We start from the raw sequence: 23,059 nt of genomic DNA, 5'->3' as shown, positions 1-23,059 counted from the left end.
AGCCTAGGCTTCCAGTGCCAGGAAGAGGAATTCCCACAAAATCTGACTATACAAATCACTGGGGATTCCTACTGTCCGGGTGAGACGGAAAGAATCTGGAAGTCCAAATGTCTCCTTAAAGGGCCCGCACACAGATTCATTTGCCCACAGACACTCACCCTGGGCTCCAGCAGAAGGTCAGCAGCACCTTGGGAGGCACAAGAGACATATGGAGAAAGACTGAGTTGTGTGATTTCGGGGAGAGGGCTGGAGGGACAGACACCATTGTCCCCTTGTCGGGCCTTCCTCTTGTGCAGTCTACAGGCAAGCGCCATCTTGCCTGTATTGAATCATCCTCCTACATAGCCAATTCTGAATCTGTATTGGCCTGGTGAGATTAGCTCGCTCCACCCCTAGACTTTCTGAGACCCCGCCCCACACAACTTGCAAACTCTTTGCCTGTCAACCAGCCCCATCCTGCGCTCTCAGCAGGGGGCGCATTTGACAGTAATCAACAGTCCTTGGTTCAAGCAGCTTGGGAGAAACTTTCCATGGTGGGCAACCAACACCAGCCTGAGCTGCAGTATCTCTTAAACAAATCTCAGGAGTCTGCAGTCCCGAGACAGGCAGTGGCTGGACTCAGTGTGATCTGAGACTTTTTCAAGAGGCCACAGATTCAGCAATGGCATTATGCATGGGCTGGTGAGATCCGCTCCCTTTACCCTGTGACGTCCTGGGGCCTCAACCCACCCAACTCGTGTAACACCCAAAGGCTCTTTCAGCTGCTGAGACGTACAGGCAGTAAGCTGGCAGCCTCAAGCCTTGGGGTAACTTGGGCCTTTTGCTAAGCTGACAAAGCCCAGTACTTGTGGCAGCCGGCATCTGTTCACGATATGGTCTCTCCTACTTGCCTCCAGGTCCAGCACAGACAGATTGCTTTTTAGCTCCTACCAGGTAGCCCCGGGTGGTCACAGGCATTGACCGACCTTAATCTGTACAGGAGCCCCTCCCAAGGGCTCACAGAACCAATGCACCTGGAGGCTGGCATCAGACCACAATAGAGAACCACCTGATTAGCCCCACAGGTGGCTCACTGAAAGGGTAGCCTCAACAGGTACACAAACCCACTGGGGAAAATGCCATTTCATGGGTTCAGCCCCCACATAGATGCTCATACCCTGTGGGCATGGCCAGTCCTTACAGCCAGTCAACCCAAGCGTCAATCCCACCCACTGACATGCTAACAGCAATCAAAGCTTAACTACAATAGAGCACACACAATTCACACAAGAGACACTCCTAGAGCTCCTAGCACAAGTGATCAGGGAAACTATGCCACTGGGCCACAAAGGGCACCTACTACATAAGACCACCTAGCCAAGAAAAGAAGATATAACCAATCTACCTAATACATAGAATTGGACATAGAGAGGCAACTAAAATGAGAAAACCAAGAAACATGTCACAAATGAAACAACAGTGGAAAACTCCAGAAGAAGAACTAAACAAAATGAAAGCAAACAATCTACCAGATATAGTTCAAAACACTGGTTATAAGGCTGCTCAATTAACTTAGGAGAAGAATAGATGACCTCAGTGAGAACTTCAACATAGAGACAGCATTAAAAAAGGATGCAGAAATCATAAAAAGAGTCAGAAATGAAGAATACAATGACTGAAATGAAGAATTACACTAGAAGGAATCAACAGTGGATTAGATAAAGCAGAGGACTGAATCAGCAATTTGGAGGACAAGGTAGCACAAAATATCCAATTAGAAGGCCAAAAAGAAAAAAGAATAAAAATAAATAAATAATGAGGAAAGTATGAGAGATCTCTGGGACAACATCAAGTGTATTAACATTCGCATCATAGGGGTACCAGAAGGAGAAGAGAGAGACCAAGGAATTAACAACTTATTTGAAGAAATAATGATGAAAAACTTCCCTAACCTGGTGAAGGTAATAGACATACAAGACCAGAAAGTACAAAGAGTCCCAAACAAGAGGAACCCAAACAGGCCCACACCAAGACAAAGAATCCTATAAGCAGCAAGAGAAAGGCAGCTAGTTACTTACAGGAGTACTCCCATAAGAAGGACAGCTGATTTCTTAACAGAAACTTTGCGGGCCAGAAGGGATTGTCACAAAATATTCAAAGTGATGAAAAGCAAGAAGCTACAACCAATACTACTATATCCAGCAAGCCTATCAATTAAAATTGAAGATGAAATAAAGACCTTCCCGGACAGAAAAAAGCCAAAGGAATTCATCACCAACAAGCCAGTATTACAAAAAAATGTTAAGGAGACTTTTTAAATAAGAACAAAGAAGGAAAAAAACACATAAATATGAATAATAAAATGGAAATAACTATATACATATCTATAATCACTTTAAATGTAAATGGGTCAAACATTCCAATCAAAAGATATAGGGTATCTGAATGGATAAGAAAAAAAGAGCCATACACATGCTGTCTACAAGAGACTAGGTTCAGATTAAAAGACACACACAAACTGAAAGTAAAGGGATGGAAAAAATATTTCATGCAAATAGAAATGAAAAAAAAAAAGCTGGGGTGGCTATACTTAGACAAAATAGACATTAAAATGACAGATATAATAAGAGACAAAGAAGTGCATTACATAATGATAAAGGGATCAATCCAACAAGAGGACATAAACATATAAACATACAACATAGGAGCACCTAAATATATAAAGCAAATATGACTGACATAAAGGGAGAGATTGACAGTAATACAGACATAGTAGGGGAGTTTTGACACCCCATTGATACCAATGAACAGATCTTCCAGAGAGAAAATCAATAAGGAAATAGTGGCCTTCAATGACACACTAGACCAGATAGATTTAATTGATATTTCTAGAGCATTTTACTCCAAAGCAGCAGAATATACATTCTTCTCAAGTGCATATGAAACATTTTCCAGGATAGACCACATGTTCGGCTACAAAACAAGTCTCAATAAATTTAAGAAGGCTGAAGTCATATCAAGTGTCTTCTCCAACTATAGTGGTATAAAACTAGAAATCAATTACAAGAAAAAAAACTGAAAAATACACAAACACATGGAGGCTAAACAACATGCTACTAAACAAATGAAAGGATTAATAATGAGATCAGGGAAGAAATCAAAAGATACCTAGAGACAACTGAAAATGAAAACACAACGACTCGAAATCCATGAGATACAGCAAAAGCAGTCCTAAGAGGGAAATTCATAACAATACAGGCCTACTTCAAGCATTCTAATCACTTAAAAGAACAAGAGAAAGAATAGCAAACAAAACTCAAAGTGAGCAGAATGAAGGAAAGAGTAAAGATCATAATGGAAATAAAATAAAGTCTAGAAGAACAATACAAAATATAAATAAAATCAAGAGCTAGTTCTTTGAAACAAAATTGATAAACCTTTAACCAGACTTACCAAGAAAAAAAGAGAGAACCCCCTCAAAAAAAACAAAATCAGAAATGAAAGAGAAGTGACAAATGACTCCACAGAAATACAAAGGATTATAAGAAAATACTAAAAGCAATCATACGCCAACAAAACGAACAATCTGGAAGAAATGTATACATTTCTAGAAACATACAAGTTCCCAAGACTGAGTTGAGAAGAAACAGAAAATCTGAACCAATCGATCACCACAAACGAAATTGAATCGGTAATCAAAAAACTCCTCAAAAACAAAATTTCTGGACCAAATGACTTCACAGGTGAATTTTACCAAACATTCAAAAATGAATTAATACCTATTCTCCTTGACTATTCCAAAAAATTCTAGAGGAAGGAAGATTCCTAAACTTATTTTATGAGGCCACCATTACCCTGATTCCAAAACCAAAGACATTACAAAAAAAAGAAAATAATAGGCCAATATCTCTGATGCACATGATGCAAAAATCTTCAACAAAATATTAGCAAACCAAATTCAGCAATATTTTAAAAATTATATAAACCATGATCAAGTTGGATTTTATTCCTGGAAAGTTGGTTCAATTTCTGTAAATCAATTAATGCGATACACCACATTAAAAAATTGAAAGGTAAAAATCATAAGGTTATATCAATAGACGCAGAAAAAGCATTTGACAAAATCCAGCATCCACTTATGATAAAAACTCAGCAAAGTGGGAATATGGGCAACAAACCTCGACACAGTAAAGGACATATATGACAACATCATACTCAATGGGGGAAAGCTAAAAGTGTTTTCCTTAAGATCAGGAAGAAGACAAGGATGTCCACTCTCACCACTTTTATTGAACATAGTACTGGAAGTCCAAGCCACAGCAATCAGAAAAGAACAAAGAATAAAAGGCATCCAAATTGGAAGGAAGAAGTAAAGTTTCCATTATTTGCAGATGATATGATACTATATATAGAGAACCCTAAAGATTCCACCAAAAACTATTAGAACTGATACATAAAGTCAATAAAGTAGCAGAGTACAAAATTAATATTCAGAAGTCAGTTGCATTTTTATACACCAATGAGGATCTATCAGAAAGAGAAATTAAGAAAACAATTTCATTTACAATTGCATCAAGAACAATAAAATACCTACGAATAAATTTAACCAAGGAGGTAAAAGACCTGTACTTAGAAAATTATAGGTCATTAAAAAAAGAAACTGAAGAAGATACAAACAAATAGAAGCTTATACCATGCTCATGAATAGAAAGAATTAGCATTGTTAAAATGTCCATACTACCCAAAGCAATCTATAGATTCAATATAATCCCTATCAAATTACCAATGGAATTCTTCAATGATCTAGAAAAATTACAAAAATTTATTTGGAACCATAAAAGATCTTGAATAGCCACAGCAAACCTTGAGAAAGAACAAAGTTGGGGGTATTACACTACCTGATATCAAACTATACTATAAGACTATAGGAATTAAAACAGCATGGAACTGGCATAAAAACAGACACATAGATCAATGGAACAGAATAGAGAGCCCAGAAATAAATTTATGCCTATATGCTCATTTAAACAATGACAAAGGAGCCAAGAATATGCAATGGGGTAAAGACAGTGTCTTCGATAAAGGTGTTAGGAAAACTGGACAAATACATGCAAAAAAAAAAAAAGAAGAAGAAAAGAAGAAGAAGAAGAAGAAGAAGAAGCAGAAGAAGAAGGAGAAGAAGAAGAAGAAGAAGAAGAAGCAGAAGAAGAAGGAGAAGAAGAAGAAGAAGAAGAAGAAGCAGAAGAAGAAGGAGAAGAAGAAGAAGAAGAAGAAGAAGCAGAAGAAGAAGGAGAAGAAGAAGAAGAAGAAGAAGAAGCAGAAGAAGAAGGAGAAGAAGAAGAAGAAGAAGAAGAAGCAGAAGAAGAAGGAGAAGAAGAAGAAGAAGAAGAAGAAGCAGAAGAAGAAGGAGAAGAAGAAGAAGAAGAAGAAGAAAAGAAAAGAAACTGGGCCACGTTCTGATGTAACAAATTACCATACCTTGGTGGCTTAAAACAGCAGAAATTTATGCTCTCACAGCTGTGGAGGCCAGAAGTCCAAAATCGAGGTGTTAGCAGGGCCACACTCTCTCCACAGGCTCTAGGGAAGAATTCTTTCTTGCCTTTTCCAGGTCAAGGAAGACTCCTGGTGTTTTTGGTTTATGGCAGCATAACTCTAATCTCTGCTTCTGTCTTCACATGGCTTTCTTCCCTGTGTGTCATTCTGTGTCCTCTCTCTCTTCTTCTAATAAGACCAGCAGTCATTCGCTTTAGGGCCCACCTTATATACTTGATGATTTCATCTGAATTCTTATCTTAATTATATCTGACATTCCAAATAAGGTCACATTCTGAGGTTCTAAGTGGACATGAATTTGGGGGAAACAATGTCCAACCCATGACACTCCTCAGCTGACGAAAGGGAAAACAGAGGCCCCATCTGGCACACTCAGTCTAGCATCACTGATGAAACACCATGTTACTGAGCCTGGTTTGGCAAATCAAGCAAAATTTATGAATGGCTTTGCCCAGGATGAGATTATTAGTGAAACCAATGGTTTGGGAAGTAAAAGAAAAGGCCAGGTCAGTGTGCATAGGGCAGGCCATATTTCAAATAGAATGTAGGTCCCAAAATCACCAAAGCTAAAAAAATTGGTGACATTAAATACATCCATTTTGAAATGAGGAGACAGGATAATTTGTATGTGTGTTAAAGACATACTCTTAACCTTGTTTGTAATGAAAAGAACTCCTTCTAAAGAATATAACGTTCAAAGGCTTTGAGATAAATTGCATTTAGCAATTAGCTCACAAGTCAGAGGAAGCCAAAATAAACCAACCTCAAAACCACCCTAATCAATGAAAAATGTGTTCAGAGTTACAGCATTACAGTCAGACACTGTAACAAATTCTAAATGTGTCATTTCAGAAATTTTAACCAAATAATGAAAATTTCAATGACAGGAAAATAAAATAATGCTCAATTACAGTTGCAGCTACTGCATTTTCTGATTTTTAAAAAAGTCTTAAAAATGGCATTTGCAAAGACTTTCATTATTTTATGATTAGAATTTTATCTCCACTGCCCAGAGATTAGATCCCTGTCTTTTTCAGAGTGAGCTCCCTGCTGCCTCCTCACCCTGATGCCTGTTTTGAGCACACCCGTCTCCATTGAGTTGATTACCTCTTGGGAGACTTTCTGCCTGGGCCTCTCACCTGCCACTAATCCCTGGAGGCCGAAGACTGCCTTGGCTACATCAGAGCTCACCAGGTGCCTGCCCTGTACATGGCACAGGATGGCTTTAACATCCAGACACTGACTCTTCCAGATGCTTCATCACATTAAGAACCAATCACTGAGTTCTCATCCTGTTGTTTTAGCATAAAGGGGAAATGTAAGAGTTAGAGATTTAATTGGGTGTTTTATTTTTTTCTCTATTTCCATCCTGATGTATCACAATCAAATAGAAAAGGTTACAGCTGTCAAAGTCTTTATAAGTAATCAGTAAATAAATAAATAAGCTAGACAAAAAAAGAAGGAGCCTTAAACCATTATTATTAGCCTGTTTTTTATTTGGAGCTAAATTAATTCAGTCTTTTGTTCAATCCTTTTGTCTTTCAGAGAGAGCGATATCTGTGTCTTCAGAGGACCAGGCTCTCCCAGTTTCTAAATCAAATGTCAGTTTCGATGCAGCTGAGAAGACAGTTGGCAACTGGGAGATAGAAAGTGACAGAGGGAAGAGGTGGGAGGGAATGATGCCCGCCTATGGATCCATAGTACAACATGCAATGATTTTCCCCCAGTGGTTCATCAATCTGGTAGGTCATACCGTCACTACAGTTGGTATATTCTGGATTAAAACACGTGAAAAGGCAACCATTTACCCCTACCACACTGGCAGGTTGATTAAGAGAACTCTAAACCTTTACAGTATCCCCTTCATTATTTAATGTTAGTTACAGTTGAAAAGCCTAAAAATCTAACATTGGGATGACCGTTCCTATTGAAAATTTCCCTGGCACATGGCAACATAACTAAGCCAAGCAATCCTAACATTGTAGTTGAGTGTATTAAGAAACAAAAGAAGCAGAGCTAAATATCTTTGTTCCTGCAAGAAAGCCCCTAATTGTGGCTATAATTTGTTAAGCAGTAAAGTCGCAGAGGGCTATTAAAAAAAAAAAAAAGAGTTCATAACAAAACCAAGCAGGATTTTGGTGATTGGGAAGGCAAAGTTCCATCATGACTCAAAGACCACCAATTACCTATGTCTGCGGTCAACTATATAGTAAAATAATGCTTAAAATAGTAAAGCCATTTTTGTATATGACACTAGTATCAGCCTAGAGCAGCAATTTTCAGGGCAGCAATCTTCTGTCTGGCTGCTTATCTCCAGTAGGATTAATGCTCAGAACACAATGCTATTGTTCTGTCTGTGTCTGGCACCATTTATGTTGTTTTTTATTGTTTTAACACAGAAACAGGCTCATCAAAGTCAACCTTTCTGTTGACTTGATGATAGCCACTGCTCATGGAAAGTAGGGTTCAGTGAGACAAATGGTCTGGAAATTTTGAGGGCAGATTTAAAAATATTGCGGGGCTTCTATTCAATTTTTAAGACTTTATGATCTTAAGAGAGTAGGCTGCTTTTTCCAGAATGTTTCATGTTGTTTGGACACTAAAAAGGTAAAATAAATACTGTAATTAAGCCTTCTATACAGCTCTTAGACAAACTGCTAACTTCTCTTCCTATGCCTCTTTTAACTACCCTAGGAGAATCAAACTTAAAAATCCCAATGCTCTCAGGCTACAATTGGGTGCAACTGGTTACTTCTAGCTTGGAGAAGGTGAAGGAAGTTAAATGTTCATGTCATTCATTCTTGATACAGTTGCCAGATTTAGTAAATAAAAACATATGATGTCTGGATAAATGTGAATTTTATAAAGAAGGAATAATTTTGTTGTATAAGTGTGTCCCATGTAGATATTTGCTTGCACAATACTCCCATTCCCGTTCAAAGAAATATCTACATGGGACATACTTATACTACAAAATTATTCCTTCTTTATCTGAAATTCTAATTTAACTGTGCATCCCATATCTTTTCTGGCAGCTATATCTCTTGCAAAATATGGAGCTTAAAATTGCAGGATTTGGGTTGATACATTATATCTCAGTCTCAAAGTGATATTTAACCATGTTTGATAAAGTTTAGATTGGTGATTCTTAGTTACCCCAAATGTCAGTTCACTAGGTTTCCGCTATCTAGACTTCCCAAACAGCTTTGCTTCCAAGCTCCAAAACAGGCTGTCTAAGTCCTTGCTAAGCTGTTTTCTTTGCCTAAAGAACACTCTGCTCTTGGATAAATATCACTCTGCACTTGGATGAGTACATGAAGATGTGAATTTGCATATCTGTGTGTATGCAGAAACCCAGCTCCCACATCTGACAATATCCAAATTGTCAAATCCACTTTCTACAGAAAGTTTTATTTTTGGATCAAATTTTAAAATGCTTCTTAATTACAGCCTCACGGGTTTAGCTAGCATAACCGAAAGTCACTAGAATCTTCTGGCAAGAGTAAGGCCACAATTATTCTAAAATAAAATAACAAAATTAAAGAACTCTGAAGTTTAATTTGGCAAGAAGAAATCAATAACTAACCCTATTTTTTCCCGATAATAATAAAGCAGGTGTTTGAAGGGATGCTTCTATAAAACTCCCAGTTTCTGTTTAGAACAATAATATAATGACACGTATATCCTTTGGTGATATTTAATTAGCCTCATTATTGTTCTTTTTCTTCTTCTAGTCCTGGACATTAATAACACTAATACTACAGTATTTGGAGGGACTAGAAGAGAAAAAGACCAATTAACTTCTTGGTTTAGGTTATAGCCTAGTCTGAGTAGGAGATGTGGAAGTCATTAGTGCTACTGGCCAGGATGTCTATGTCATTCTTCCCTTTAGGGCACATTGTAAGATTTTACTTCCTAGTCCTTGATGTTATAGGGTTGTGGTTATGGGGGAAGCATATGACCAGCTCGGGCCAATGAGAATGAAAATATTGTGTGTTGCTTTAGGCCTGGAGCTTCTAATGATTACTGCAGACCCCTCCAGAGCTCTTTTCTTTCTAAATCAGAAACCAGCAACATTCAAGGTTGTGAATACTAGGTGAGCCTGGGTCCTTAATTGACCACCACAAACCAACATTTCCTGGTGATCAATAATAGATATGTAACATGTACAAGAAATGCACTTTTGTTGGTTTAAACTACCAAGGTTCGGGTTATTGTTATTGCAGCAGAGCTCACCTGGGCCTAACTCAGGGGACATGCAATTATTGAGGTTTTAGTGTGTATCCACCAAAATGAGTCTATATAACATTCTATGCACTATTTTTAGCCCCTGGAACTTGCTAAATGTTTAAAGTTATATCATTATCACTTTTAATTCTCAACAGACTTTTAAGGTGATATAAATTATCTCCACTTTATAGACAGAAAAACATACTTAAAAAGCTAGGGAGTAGATGCTTGGAGTCATACAGAAAGTAAGTGGCAGAGAAGGAATTTGAACCCATATCTATCTGGACCAATGGACCACTCTTTTCACCACCTCACTATACCTCCATTCAACTATTTAGCTCTGGGATTTATTAAACTTCTCCATAGTAGAGAGAGCAAGTCTTGGAGCCTAATGGAGGGGAAGCAGGTGCTAATAGGGACAAAGATGTCCGATGGATGTTACTATTCTTTCCATGTGTTAGTAGGCCTTGACTATAAGCTGAGTTTATATGGCTACATAATGTTAGACACTGTCTATGTAGGGGATTATGTAGGGAAGATTGGAAATTCTTTAAATTAGCATTTACTTATCTATGCAAAAGATGCAGAGGAAGAGGAAAAACAAGACAATTTTAAGAGCCATCCTATATGGAAGTCATCTGTATCTCTGTTAAATATTTTGGGCAGTGTATAAGTAGAGATCAGTTCTTGCCATCCTCCACTGATTCTCAAAAGAACCAACACCATCAATATGTTCTTGTTCATTTTTTATGGAGAATTCTTCTGTAACTTCATGATATTCCATTATGTGGAATATCAATTGGATAATGGGGCTCCAAGCATTACAATGGCAAAGTTTCGAATTTCCCATTGCTTGTAAACTTGTATCAAAACAATTAGGTTGTTTTGAACACAAAATCCCTAGGAAAGATCATTGCTTTTTTTTACCTTTTGGGATTTAATGCCTAGGCAAATAAGTCACATCACTTAATTTTAAGTTCCCTTCAGGTCAATATTTAAGATGAATATATTTATCGCCAAAAACAAACAAACAAACAAAAGTAATAAAGAGATATTACAGACATTCTAGGTTCCTTCCTAAAAATATCTTTCTTCATCAGCTTAATCACTTAAGAACAGGTTGGTTGGTAATTCAATGAGGAGTACCAGAGTCTCATACACCATAAGAAACTAGTAAACCCAAATATTCACTCAGATGGCCTCACTTTCAAGGACCCCGAATTTCTCAGAGGTCTATGCCCATGAATCCCAACCACTTTATTATTGGTGGAGTGAAGGGGAACTAGGAAAACAAACCCAGAGGACCACCTTTCTTGCTGACCAGTAACAAGTCTTCCGAAAAGCCCACACTTAAACAGGAATTGAAACAGAACCTCTACAATGGAGCTGCAAAATCAGACGAAAGAAATAACGCAACACAAACTAATGTGTCAAAACAATTATCTAAGACCAATTGTTAGAATCACAGTGACTTCATGCTCGTGACACATTGCAAGAAGTAAGCCCTCAAAGGCATATTCAGAACTTACAAGTCTTCCTCTCACTGAAAAACAAGTGAAATTCTGTTTAAAGTTCGTTTTAGCTTTCCAGTGCTCTCAATTTCAAAGTCATTCAGCTGTACTGATTTTCTCGCTTTCACCAGTTGCACTTGCTCAGTACTTCAGTAGTACATTAAGAAAAATGTACATAAAATTGGTCTATAATTGAAAACAAAATCTTAGTTCTTTTTTGGTGGGGAGAGGGGAATATGTCCTGGAATTAACTATTGTCTGTCTTCTAATTCAGAGTCTAACACAGTAAAAACAAAAACTATTCTTATATAAATAAGAACCTGCTAAAAACAGAAATATAGTTAACACTTTATAGTTAAGTTCCTGTGCCTGAAAAGTGTTTAGGGGGTTTTAATTTCTGCAGAAAGATAAAAATGTATATTTCACATCAGACCAGGAGTCCTTTCCAGCCTCTTAACACATTTACTAGAGCCAAGTGGAAGAAACCTAATGCTGATATACAGCAGACCAAGCAGCTGGTCTCCCCAAAGAACTGGATTAGCAACATGATCACAGTATACAGCTAACTGCAGACAAGCTCTCTATATAGCCTCCTCCTTTTTGTATTCTGCTAAAATAGCCACCAGAGGGGAGGACAGAAGGCAGGTACACAGAGTGATGCCAATTGCTAGGAAGTGAAGATGGTAAGACTTGATCTTACCAATGCTAATTCTAAACATCCTCTGGACAGTTATGAAGTCCAATATAGAAAGACAGTTCTGTTAGTCAAGCCAATCATCCCCAAATCAGGTTGTTAGGAATTAATACTGCAACACCTTTCATCTTTACAAAATATTACAACATATGTAATCTCTTACCTTTTTTTAAACCAGGATATGTTATTTTAATCTGTAATGTCGATAAATGTGGATTTCTAAAATTAAATAGTAGGTTTACACCTTTTATTCTGTAATTAGAAAAGTGTGAATACAAGAAATTGACGTGAGACAAATAGTTTTGGAAAAAGGTAGCAATTGTACTGAGAATAAGAAAGTCTAATCAAGAATGGTGGTCACATACAGATAGAAATTATGCTTGCAGTGGGGTCTCACAGCCAATCAACCCTAAAGTGATGAAGAATTACCAAATGTTTTAAAGGGGCGAGTGGAAACCTCCAGAGCTCACTGTTAATCATGAAATATGATAAGGCACACATACATTTTTTAATGAGATATAATTGACATATAACATAATGTTAGTTTCAAGTGTGCAACGTAATGATTCAATATGTGTATATATTACAAAATGATCACAATAAGTCTAGTTACCATAATTATAACATTTAGTTACAATTTTTTTTTCTTGTGATGAGAACTTTTAATATCTACTCTCTTAGCAACTTTCAAATATAAAATACAGTATAGTCACCATGCTGTACGTTACATCCCCAGGACTTATTTATTTTATATCTGAAACTCTGTACGTTCTGACCACCTTCGCCCATTTTGCCCATCCCTATATCTTGTGTAATTTTTCATAAAATATTACTATATCATCTATTGCATTCAATCAGTTCTCCTCCCTAGAAAAATTGTTTGCTGTCCAGTAAGACATGCCACACAATAGCAAACTGTTATTGGATTCTCTTTGGTAAGGAATTTCTGCTTTGTACCAACTCAAAAGTCTTGTTTTAACTTCAAATTCATCATATCAATGAACTCCAGTATTAGCATCTATAAAACCTGACTTTTCAGGAGACAGGTCATTAAATGGTCCTTATCCAAGCCATTCTTTTACAAAGCCCATTGTTTAAGGAAGACAAGGACAAACAAGCATTAAGGAAAACTACAGAGGATTCTGGTTCAAATAAACATACCCCTTATTCCAAATCTTTTAACTTCTTCGAGGACCTTCTTGCACTGCCTTCCTGGTTCCTGAGTTTTATTAGATCAGCAAATATACCTAATGCCCTCCTCTTTTAAATCACTCACAATGGATGCAAAACTGGAATCAGTCATCCATACGTGCACACAAACCTCTACTTATTCTGCTACTCTACTTATGGTTCCTTCTAAGAGATGTCGCCAAGATGAAGATTTTTTTAGAAAAGTTGCTCAAAGTAAGATTTGAATCTTACCCTCCAGAAGTGAGATTTCTGATTCTGACTTCAGGGTGATCAGAAAAATAAGAAAGATAGAAATTTACAAAGGTTACTATCTGGCCCCTTCTCACTTGCTCACACCCCAGTTTGGTTAGGATCAAACTGAAGATCCACTCTGGGGTTCTGAATACAAACTTTGTGACAAAAGAAACCAGAAGTGGTAATAGCTAAACTCTTATAATAGTTACCTTCAGCTTCAAAAAGTGTTGTTTTTAAGTTCATAAAGTTTGTGCCCATAAGTCTTTCATGAGTGCTTTTTGGGTATGACAACCTCTTAAAAAAACAGAACTATGTCTGGATGGCAGGAAGTGTCAGGCGGAATCTGTAGCATAAGCTCAAGTTCCCCTAAATAAATCCGGATTCACAAACAGAAACACTACCATAGTGCATGGTAAACGTAGTTAGTGTGACATTTATCCTGTGATCAAAACTCTTATAAAATACTTCTATCAACTTCTCTATATTTGTTCCAGTCCTTATGGAGCTTCGCTCGATGTTATTACACAAAAACACTACAGTATTATCAATAATAACTGGGATTATTATCTAAAATGTTGACTCAACAATGGCCTTAGTTCTTTCATTTGAATCTAGCATCATCCAGGCCAGCGTTTTTCAATCAAGGATGCATATCAGACTTACCTACGAAGTTTAATAAAAATGCAGATGTCTATGAACTATATCAGACTTGATGAATCTCTTTCGTATTCTTGGCATATTCTTTTAGGATTATCATGTTATATCTCAAGATTTTTTTCACCTGTAATAATTATATTTGTCCATTTTTGTAAAATCAGAAATAAATTCCCTGACTTCTTTAGAAAGAGACTTATGCCTAACACTTTGAGACATTTTAATTTGAAAGGAATTATTTTATTATCTTATTTTGCATGTCACATTATATATTCTTATTATGAACTCTCATCAGATTTTTCACATTTCAAAATTGTTAGTAGAAAGTTAAACACAATCACTTTCAGTTTCTGTCATCTATACATGTTTGTTTTCCTCAGATGCCTGCCTAAAGTTTCTACCATCAGTTTCAGGCCAGAATTTATATAGTCAACAAAGAAGAATCCTCTCAAGAGTCTCATGGTAAAATACCAGATACATTAAGCAACTAATGTTTCAAAGAACAAACTCTAGGCATAGGTGTCTGATGACACCAATGGGCTGAGTCGGGATTTACAGAACTTTAGTTCAGAAACAGATGACTTCATGCTACTGTTAACCCAAGGTCAGGTAAAACAAGAATTACACAGAACTGAATGAACTGATAAGGGAAATATTACTGTGGTTAATTGTTGGGAATGTTGTTTTAATGCTTTACTTACTGGTTTTATAAGGAAGTCCTGTCTACGGTCATGCCACCCTGAACAAACCCAATCCCATCTGATCTCAGAAGCTAAGCAGGGTTGGGCCTGGTTAGTACTTGGATGGGAGACCACCCAGGAAGACAGGGTGCTGTAGGCATAAAAAATAAAAAATAAGGGATTGTAAGCTGACAAGATCCTTGCAATCTGTGAGGTCAGCCAAGGGTTGCCTCGCCTAAAAATAAATAAATAAATAGAAATTTTTAAAAAAGAAAGTCTTTTCCACTTTATCTGTAACCCACACAATTTAGTAGATTCTTATTATATTATTTCATAGATTCTTGTTATAATTCATAAAATATATAGATTCTTATTATAATTCATAATAAAGTATATAGTGAAATAGTTCTATCTAGAAGTTGATAGAACTATTTCACTATATATTTTAGTATTTTCTGTATTCTTGATGCTCTAGCATCTGGCGCCTCACTGACTCGCTGACTGTAGAGAGATTGCCTCTCCAGGGCTGGCAATTCTTAGTGCTAGGAAACATAGCAAATGACTTGCCCAGGAGCCTACCCTTCATATGTAAACTAACTAGCCCAGAGCCCATACTCAGAACCACCTTCTTTATCTGGCTCATACATTTCGGGAAGCAATATTCCTCTGTCCTAATCACCCCAGAACCAGGTACCAGACAACTAGAAACAATCCTGTACTTCAGAGTCCACTAAAATGATTCTAGCCAATCCTAAGTCTGCTTGTTTTGCCAATGGAAATCATAATAAAAGCTTCTGTTCTTGCTTTCCGATCACTCCTTCTGTCTCCTGGCTAACTCTGATGCTTCTTTTAGTGGCTCTGCATGGCATGGCATGCCCTCACTCCTTCGGAGAATTGTAATTAGGTATCTTTTCACATAGCAGTCATCTTCTGATCTGTCAGCCTCACCATGTTCAAATAATAATAAAACTTACATTTCAAAACCATTCTGTTTATATAACCTAAAATGAACATTTTAAAAATGATATCTGAGTCTCGCTGACCACCAGAGTTCAGAAACTCATACTGAGTGCCCTTATTTTTCATGGCAATAAGGTTATTTGCATATATTCAATAATAATCTGTTTTCTTTTTTACCAAGGTAGAACTGGAAAAATTTGATATACAACAAAAGTCTTGCCTGAATGTCATATTGAGAATGGTGCTTATTGAAAAATGGTGCTCCATTTTTAGAAGCTAATGTGGTTTTACTTATGGAGCCAATGCTTACAAAGTCCTTTTAGGATAACAGGCCTGCTATCTGGCTTACAGTGCACAATCTTACTGGTGATAAGGACCATCACTTTCAGGCAGCCAGGAACCTAAGGTTATTTTGGGGACCTCAAGAAGAAAGGAATTCAATCAGATGTACAGATTTTCCAGGTGAAATAAGGTGGAGAGAGTACTTGGTTTCCTTTGCCTTGAGATAGTAAATAACAGAAGCGGTAAAAATCCAATCTGAGATTCCTTATGCAAGCTTCCAGAGAAAGAAGTTAATTTTGTAATTATTCAATACTATAGAGCTCTAGATTTTGCGAAGTATACTTAAGAAGACCTATGTGGCAAATTAACTCTTGCTACACCTATGTAAATAATCAAGCCAAACCTAATGAGACTAGCCTTCTTTTGTGATCAAGTATAATCTTATTACGATCAGAGAGAGAAGGAAGCGGGCACGAGGAGAATGTAAGGAAAAATTGTAAAAGACTTTAAAATTTAGTGGATGTTCTAGATACCAATCATATATAGACCTCTCTTAGAAGTTTTGAGTTATTCAACAAATAATACTGAGTTATTACTGAGTGCTGGAGATTCAACGATAAACAAGAAAGACTGAATCACTTTCCTCAAGGAATTTACATCCTAGTGGAGCTAACATTCACTCAAATGACATTTATCTAGCATTAGTGACCAATATCACAAAGTTTTATGGAAGAGAAGAAAAATACCCTTATAAAATTCTCTCCAAATAATACTTTATAAATAAGTAATTACTGCATAGCAACACAATATATCACCAAAGGAAAAAAATTCCTGAGGGAAATCACCGATTTTATATAAAAATTAAACTGTGATTCTGGGTATTTATCTGAGAAACCCAAAACACTAATTTGAAAAGACGTATATATCCCGACATTCACTGCAGCATTATTTATAATAGCCAAGATACAGAAGCAAACTAAGTGTCTGTGGATAGCCGGACAAAGATGTGGTACATATATACAATGGAATAATACTCAGTCATAAAAACGAATGAAATCTTGCCATTTGCGACAACATGAATGGACATAGAAAGTATTATGCTAAATAAAATAAGCCAGATAGAGAAAGAGAAATACCATATGATTTCATTTATATGTGGAGTCTTAAAAAAAAGTAAAAAACAAAACAAAAGAAATTCATAAATACAGAGAACATTATAATGGTTGCCAGATGGGCGAGGAGTTAGAGGATGGGTGAAAAAATGAGAATAGATTAAGAGGGGCAAATTGGCAGTTATAAGAAATACAGTCATGATAATTTTAAGTTCAGCATAGGAAATATAGTCAACAATATTATAATATCTACATATGGTGTCAGATGGGTACTAGGCTTATCAAGGCAATGACTTTATAAGTTATATAAATGTCTAATCACTATGTTGTATACCTGAAACTCACATAATATTATATGCCAACTGCAATTGAAAAATTAAAAAATTTAAGAACAGAACAAGAAATAAAAGATCTCCATTAAAAAAAGGTGTGCGTGGTATAAGGGGGTAGGTAAATCACTAGACTCACAGTTGGAAGATCTGGGTTCCTCATGTTAGAAACACTGTGCCTTTATGGAAAAGATGTTAGCTCAAGTTCTTCTAAATATGATTAAAGATGTAATTCCTCTGATGCTTAGTTTTTCCATTTGTACAAAAAGATAATAATATTAACTTGTGTTAAAACATGGTATATGCTTGGAATACAGTAAATGATCAAATAGTGTTAGCTGATTTTATTAAAAATATTTATAGAAGTTCAGGTCTTGGTCAGTCCTCAACCAATATTAATTATCTCTCCCCTCAAAAAATAGGAAGAACAAAATATGTTTCACATTTTCCCCAAATATGAAGACTTAATGTTATCAAAATTCTATTAGTCATTAGGAGAGGAAAAAAAAATCTCTCTTTGTGTAGACAGAGATGTTAGGAATGAAATGGAAATTTTACCTGCAGTGCAGGATTCCAATGCTGTATTATAAACAAAGACTGTACAAGCATATCTCTCTCCTGAAATTGTCTTTTATAAGCAACGGGATGAGAATTATATGCCCCTTTAGTACCTATTACAAGTGATGACTGTGAAATTTCTACAAGCCCAAACTACAGAATGACAAGAAAGAGGGTACTGGTCATCCAAAAGGAGAGATGGCTGGTTATCCAAAGCCCACAACGTCACAGGCGACCCTTAGTAGGAGATTCAAGGTGAGAACCTCCCTGGGATCAGTCAGACTCTGAAGGCAGCCCTTTGGGTACCTGTAACCTCTCCAGCATTACACTCCTAATCAAACAAGTGATGAGTGCACTCAGTAAAAGGGAGGATCTCTAGTTTACCACAATTCAAATGCTATTTCACGCCCACTTCTCTCTGCAACTCAACTTAGTTTAAGATAACCATGACACAGTGTAATAAATGCAGAAGGCATTTTCATTTCACTGCAAACTTAACTGACCAAATAAGAGACCATAATGCCAAGGAAGAAATGAGATAAAAATCACAAAGCAAATAAGAAAACTACAAGGTCAAATAAAATGCCAAGCCAAAGGAAGGTCACCTCGCACTCATTTGCTAATAGAACTAAACTTAAAGTTATTATATAATTAACCTATTATACTTGGAGCCTCTCACATTATTTTCTCTGGTTAACAATTAAGTGTTAACAAAAAAGCAAAGTTAACATTAATGGATTATCTATGTTCTAAAAACTGTGTTAGATGCATGACAAGCCTCCTAGTAAGATTAAAGTGGATTATATTCATGTAATCTCTTTTAAAAGCATCAAATTATTTGAGGGGTTTTCAAGATCTAAAAAATATCACATTCTACAAATAGAAAAATTTAAAAATATATAAAATGCAACTTTATTACCCAAATCAAGTTGGAAATATGCTTCATTCATTCATCTAAATATTTACTGACCTCAAAGAAGTAAACGCTACATGCACACACAAACACGCACATACACACTTCAGTGTTTCTTCGAGGCTGCTAAACTGCAGCTTAAGGAGAATGGTTCCGAGTAAACCTGGGACTTCTGATCGGCTGAGAAAAATCTCCAAGTATGGGGCAAGAAATACATGCCCTGGATAAATTAGACAGAAAGCGATCCTCCTCCGCCCTTCCCCACAAAGAGCAGGGCGGCTTCTCTAAATCAACGTCAAAGTCCAGTGTTGAAGACTATCACTTTGAATGGGCACTACATTATTAGCCTGCCCAGCACACTGCACTATTAACCACGTGTTTCAGGCCAGAGGTACATGCAAGGGCAAGCCACGTTAATCACCCGCCTACTGCAAAATAACTCTCCCAAACTGTCTGCCAGAACTGTGCCCTAGTCTGAGCAAGGCGCATCTCGGCAAAGGCCTGAAGAGTAAACCCACTACCTGACTTTCTCCGTGGCTCCTCCCATTCTCTGCTTTGAAGATGGACTTGGGCTTCCGGGACTTGAAGTTGCCCATACTGGGTCGCAGCACTCCGTCCACCAGCACGGTCTGCTCTACATGCTGCGGCTCGTGGGAGGGCGCGGGCTCCTCTAGAGCAGCCCCGGCATCGGGGTAATTTTCTTTATTGTCTTCATCTCTAAAACAGGAAAGACCAACTTTAAAAAGCAACACAAGAAGTAATAAACTGCTGCGGGAAAGAGGGGCTGACGATACTGGTTGCTGCACTATTTATATGGAACCTAGCAACATTTTTGGTGTCCACTTAGAGGGTTTCACAGGAACAAGAACTTAAAAAAATGTGAATTTCACTCTTTAGATTACTCCACATTCCCTTCCAATCTTTGTTAATGAATACATACTTTTTGCGGTTGTAACTTGGTACGTGCTGTCATATTTGTTTTTAATTTTTCTCTTCAAGATACTTTCGCACATATCATATTTTTCTCTCACAATAATAATATTAGATATTCAGGTTAGATACTGTCATCCCAACTTTATAGATTAAGCCTCTAAAACCCAGAGATTAAATAAAGTGCCTAACAGAAGGAATAATTTACCAGACCTGGAGTCATCAGGTAGGTCTCCAGTCTCTCCTCCATGTGTTCTTGGTTCAGGCATGGTGCTTCTTCCTCACTGACAAGTCTATAATCAACTCCCTACAACTTTCAGAGGCATTTAAAAGTTTACCAGGGTCTATTTCAATAAGATACATGCTACTCAGATAAAATGTAAAACAAGGGCCAAATTTTATCCAATCAAGCCATCTGAACAACATCCTTGATGCAAAATCAAAGGTCCCACTGTCTGGGTTCCATCAGTGTGGAATCGCAGGAGAAGATCGAATGGGCTAGTGTTACCTTCATACATTCAGTGCTGAGATGGCACTTTTAATTCTCACTCACCAATCAAATTCAATATAACACCGCCTCATCATTTCAATTTCCTCAAAAATAGTGACATGATAACATTCTTAATTGAAGTCAGTTATCCTTCCTAAATCTAGATGCATTTTATTTTCTTATTTTGCTAAGAACCCAGCAAATACCATGGACATAACGAAACGAGGCATTCTCTTTATATAATCAATATCATCACCTTTAACCCACTGGCAATCATTTGGTACTAGATTAGTACCACCAATTAGTGCCATTTCCACCAACTGGTGTTTTTCTCTCCTGCCCCCTGACCAAAAGCACCTACAAAAAAGATTTTGGCAAGGCCAGCTAGGAAGCAATTCCTCATGACTCAAGGACACCTAAAGCAAAGAGACAAGCATAGTTCCTATAAACACTGTTCAAAATGTCTTTACACACGCACGCACACACTCAAAAGAGAGATTAAAATCACTAAACTGCTATTGGGAAGATGAGCTCCAGTTAGTCTCTGAGAAAAGACCAAAGCAAACATCAGGAATGGAGGTCTGGAACATGACCAAGGTGCAGGTGGGCAAGGTGTAGAAATATAACTATGTGAACAGTTAAACTTAAGCCTCAAGATAAACTTAGTTCTATCTGGTAAAAAAGAATGCAAGAAGGGAAATGATTTTTCAATGTTAGTAAATGAAAAAAACTGAATGCCAGTGACACTGGTTAATATTGTCCTTTAAGATCATTCACAACAACAACAAAAAAAAAATTCTAAGTTACTAATGGGTTTGAAACCAATATCAAACCATCAGTTGGAACTATGCTAGTTCATTTGAAATGTATTTCTCTCAGGATGAGCAGAATACGTGACCCTAAAATATGCCAGTATGGCATGTAGATTATTTTGAACCGAAGACAATCAAGACCCAACAGACACAAGAAGAACTTTTTACTTCCCCTTGTTTTTCTCTACTCCATATCTTGACTGGTTTCTGCCTAAAAATATATATAGAGAGAGGGCCTGTACCAGGAGAGAGACAACACTAAAGGTAACTTTTTATATCAGAAAGACTTATCTTCATGGTCTGGCAAACATTTGTTTACTAAACGTCTGCTCTTCTCATCTTTGAGACCCCAGAATCCGACCCTCTTCTCTTTAGCTCTGAATAATATTTATGCCTCAATAACCTGACTGCTGAAGAGTCCCATATCTTTGGGCTTCCCATATGTACATAATTAATTTTTTTCCTGTTAATCTCTTATGTCAATTTAATTATTAGATCAGCCAAAGAACCTAGAAGGGAAGAAGGAAAAAGTTTTTCTGCCCTACATCTCACTAGACACAAATAATGCTCATCCATGCATTCTACGTACCTAGGTGAGAAATGAAAGAAAGAACAGCTGCCTTTATAGTAACCTAACCCTCATTCAACAAGGATTCTAGAACACTCAAGAATAAGAGAAAGAAAAGTGACTTTTCAAATCCAAAATGATTCTTTGGATAGGTTTCTTCCCTAAAATAATATCTGAACTTTGTTTTTATACCATATTTTATATCATATTTTCAAGATGTCCAGAATTTATTAATGTTATCTCATTTTATCTCCTTGACTTGAAAAGCAAGGAAGATGGGGTGGGCAGGGGGTGGCGGGGGTCGGGGGGACGTAGCAAAAAGCATCTTTCTCTCATTACACAAATATAAAATCTAAATACAAAAGTCATCTTTAGAAATATATTTCTAACCTATTACTGGCTCCTCAGACTCCACAAAACAGAAGAGTACAGGTAATGTAATTTATGCCAGTACTTATTGGAATCAACCATAACTGAGAAGAAGCATGATGTTCTGAAAACAGGAGTCCAAAAGATCCTCCCACTTATTAGTTGTGTAGCCTGAGCCACACCACTTCACTTCTCTGATCCTCATCCATAAGAAGGATGTCATCTCTACCTTGCAGAGATAATACAGTCTCTGTGAAATGCCTACCACAGAAAGCTGGCTCAAGGCCACAACTCAATAAATGGGAGCTATTGTCAGTCTCACCAGGATTTAGGCAAGTGGTTATTTGCAAAGAAAAAAAACAGGTTTCTTTTTAGTCTCCCCATACCTCCAGGATAAATTTCAAACTCCTTAGCAAGGTATACAAACCCTTCGTACTTGAGTCTTTATCTCTGAAACTCCATTTCTTACCACTCCTGGCCTCTGCTCTCAGGATTCCTGTCATCCTGAACTGCTTAGTTAGTGTTCCTTCAACCTGAACAATTTTCTCTGCCTCTGTTGGCTTTCTAGTAAGTTGTTCCCTCTGCTTGGTGGCATCATTTTTTCTTGGCCTTATATCTCACACACACAAAAAAAGTGCTATGTGTAATTTTCTTCAGGAATCTATCCCAGAAACCTATCTGGGCTATTCAGTCTTTCTAAGAGAATTCTCTGTTTATCTATAGTAGAATAGCACTTAATTCACTGTAGCATCATCATCTATATTCTTGCCTATCTCCTCTAGTGGACTGAATTCCTAGAAGCAGGGGTTGCTTTATTTAGTACATATCTTGACTAGTTTCTGGCACATAAAATAGGCCATCAACAAATGCATGTTATCCAACAAGAGGACTTCAGAGTCAGACAGACTTGAGTCCAAATTCTGCCTCATAGTGGCTATGTTATCCTGGACGAGATATAATCCTTCTGACACTGGATGAGGAGGGAAACATTAGCCTTCTTTTGATTGTTT

General features: G+C 37.1%; 1 protein-coding gene and 1 pseudogene across 1 annotated transcript in view; one reads left to right on the top strand and one right to left on the bottom strand.

Moving 5' to 3' along the window:
* Window positions 1-23,059, bottom strand: part of FAM13C (family with sequence similarity 13 member C) — a 118,086-nt gene that overhangs the window by 88,167 nt on the left and 6,860 nt on the right. The window contains exon 3 of the mRNA XM_015592184.2: window positions 19,402-19,597. Coding sequence (XP_015447670.1) covers window positions 19,402-19,597 — 196 coding nt within the window. The remainder of the gene's footprint in view (window positions 1-19,401; window positions 19,598-23,059) is intronic.
* LOC112482810 lies at window positions 14,768-14,886 on the top strand (annotated as a pseudogene).

The sequence above is a fragment of the Pteropus alecto genome, unplaced genomic scaffold (genome assembly GCF_000325575.1).
Source record: "Pteropus alecto unplaced genomic scaffold, ASM32557v1 scaffold155, whole genome shotgun sequence".
Lineage (NCBI taxonomy): Eukaryota > Metazoa > Chordata > Mammalia > Chiroptera > Pteropodidae > Pteropus > Pteropus alecto.
The sequence above is the reverse complement of the archived record's forward strand: the minus strand, read 5'-3'. Positions and strand labels throughout refer to the sequence as shown.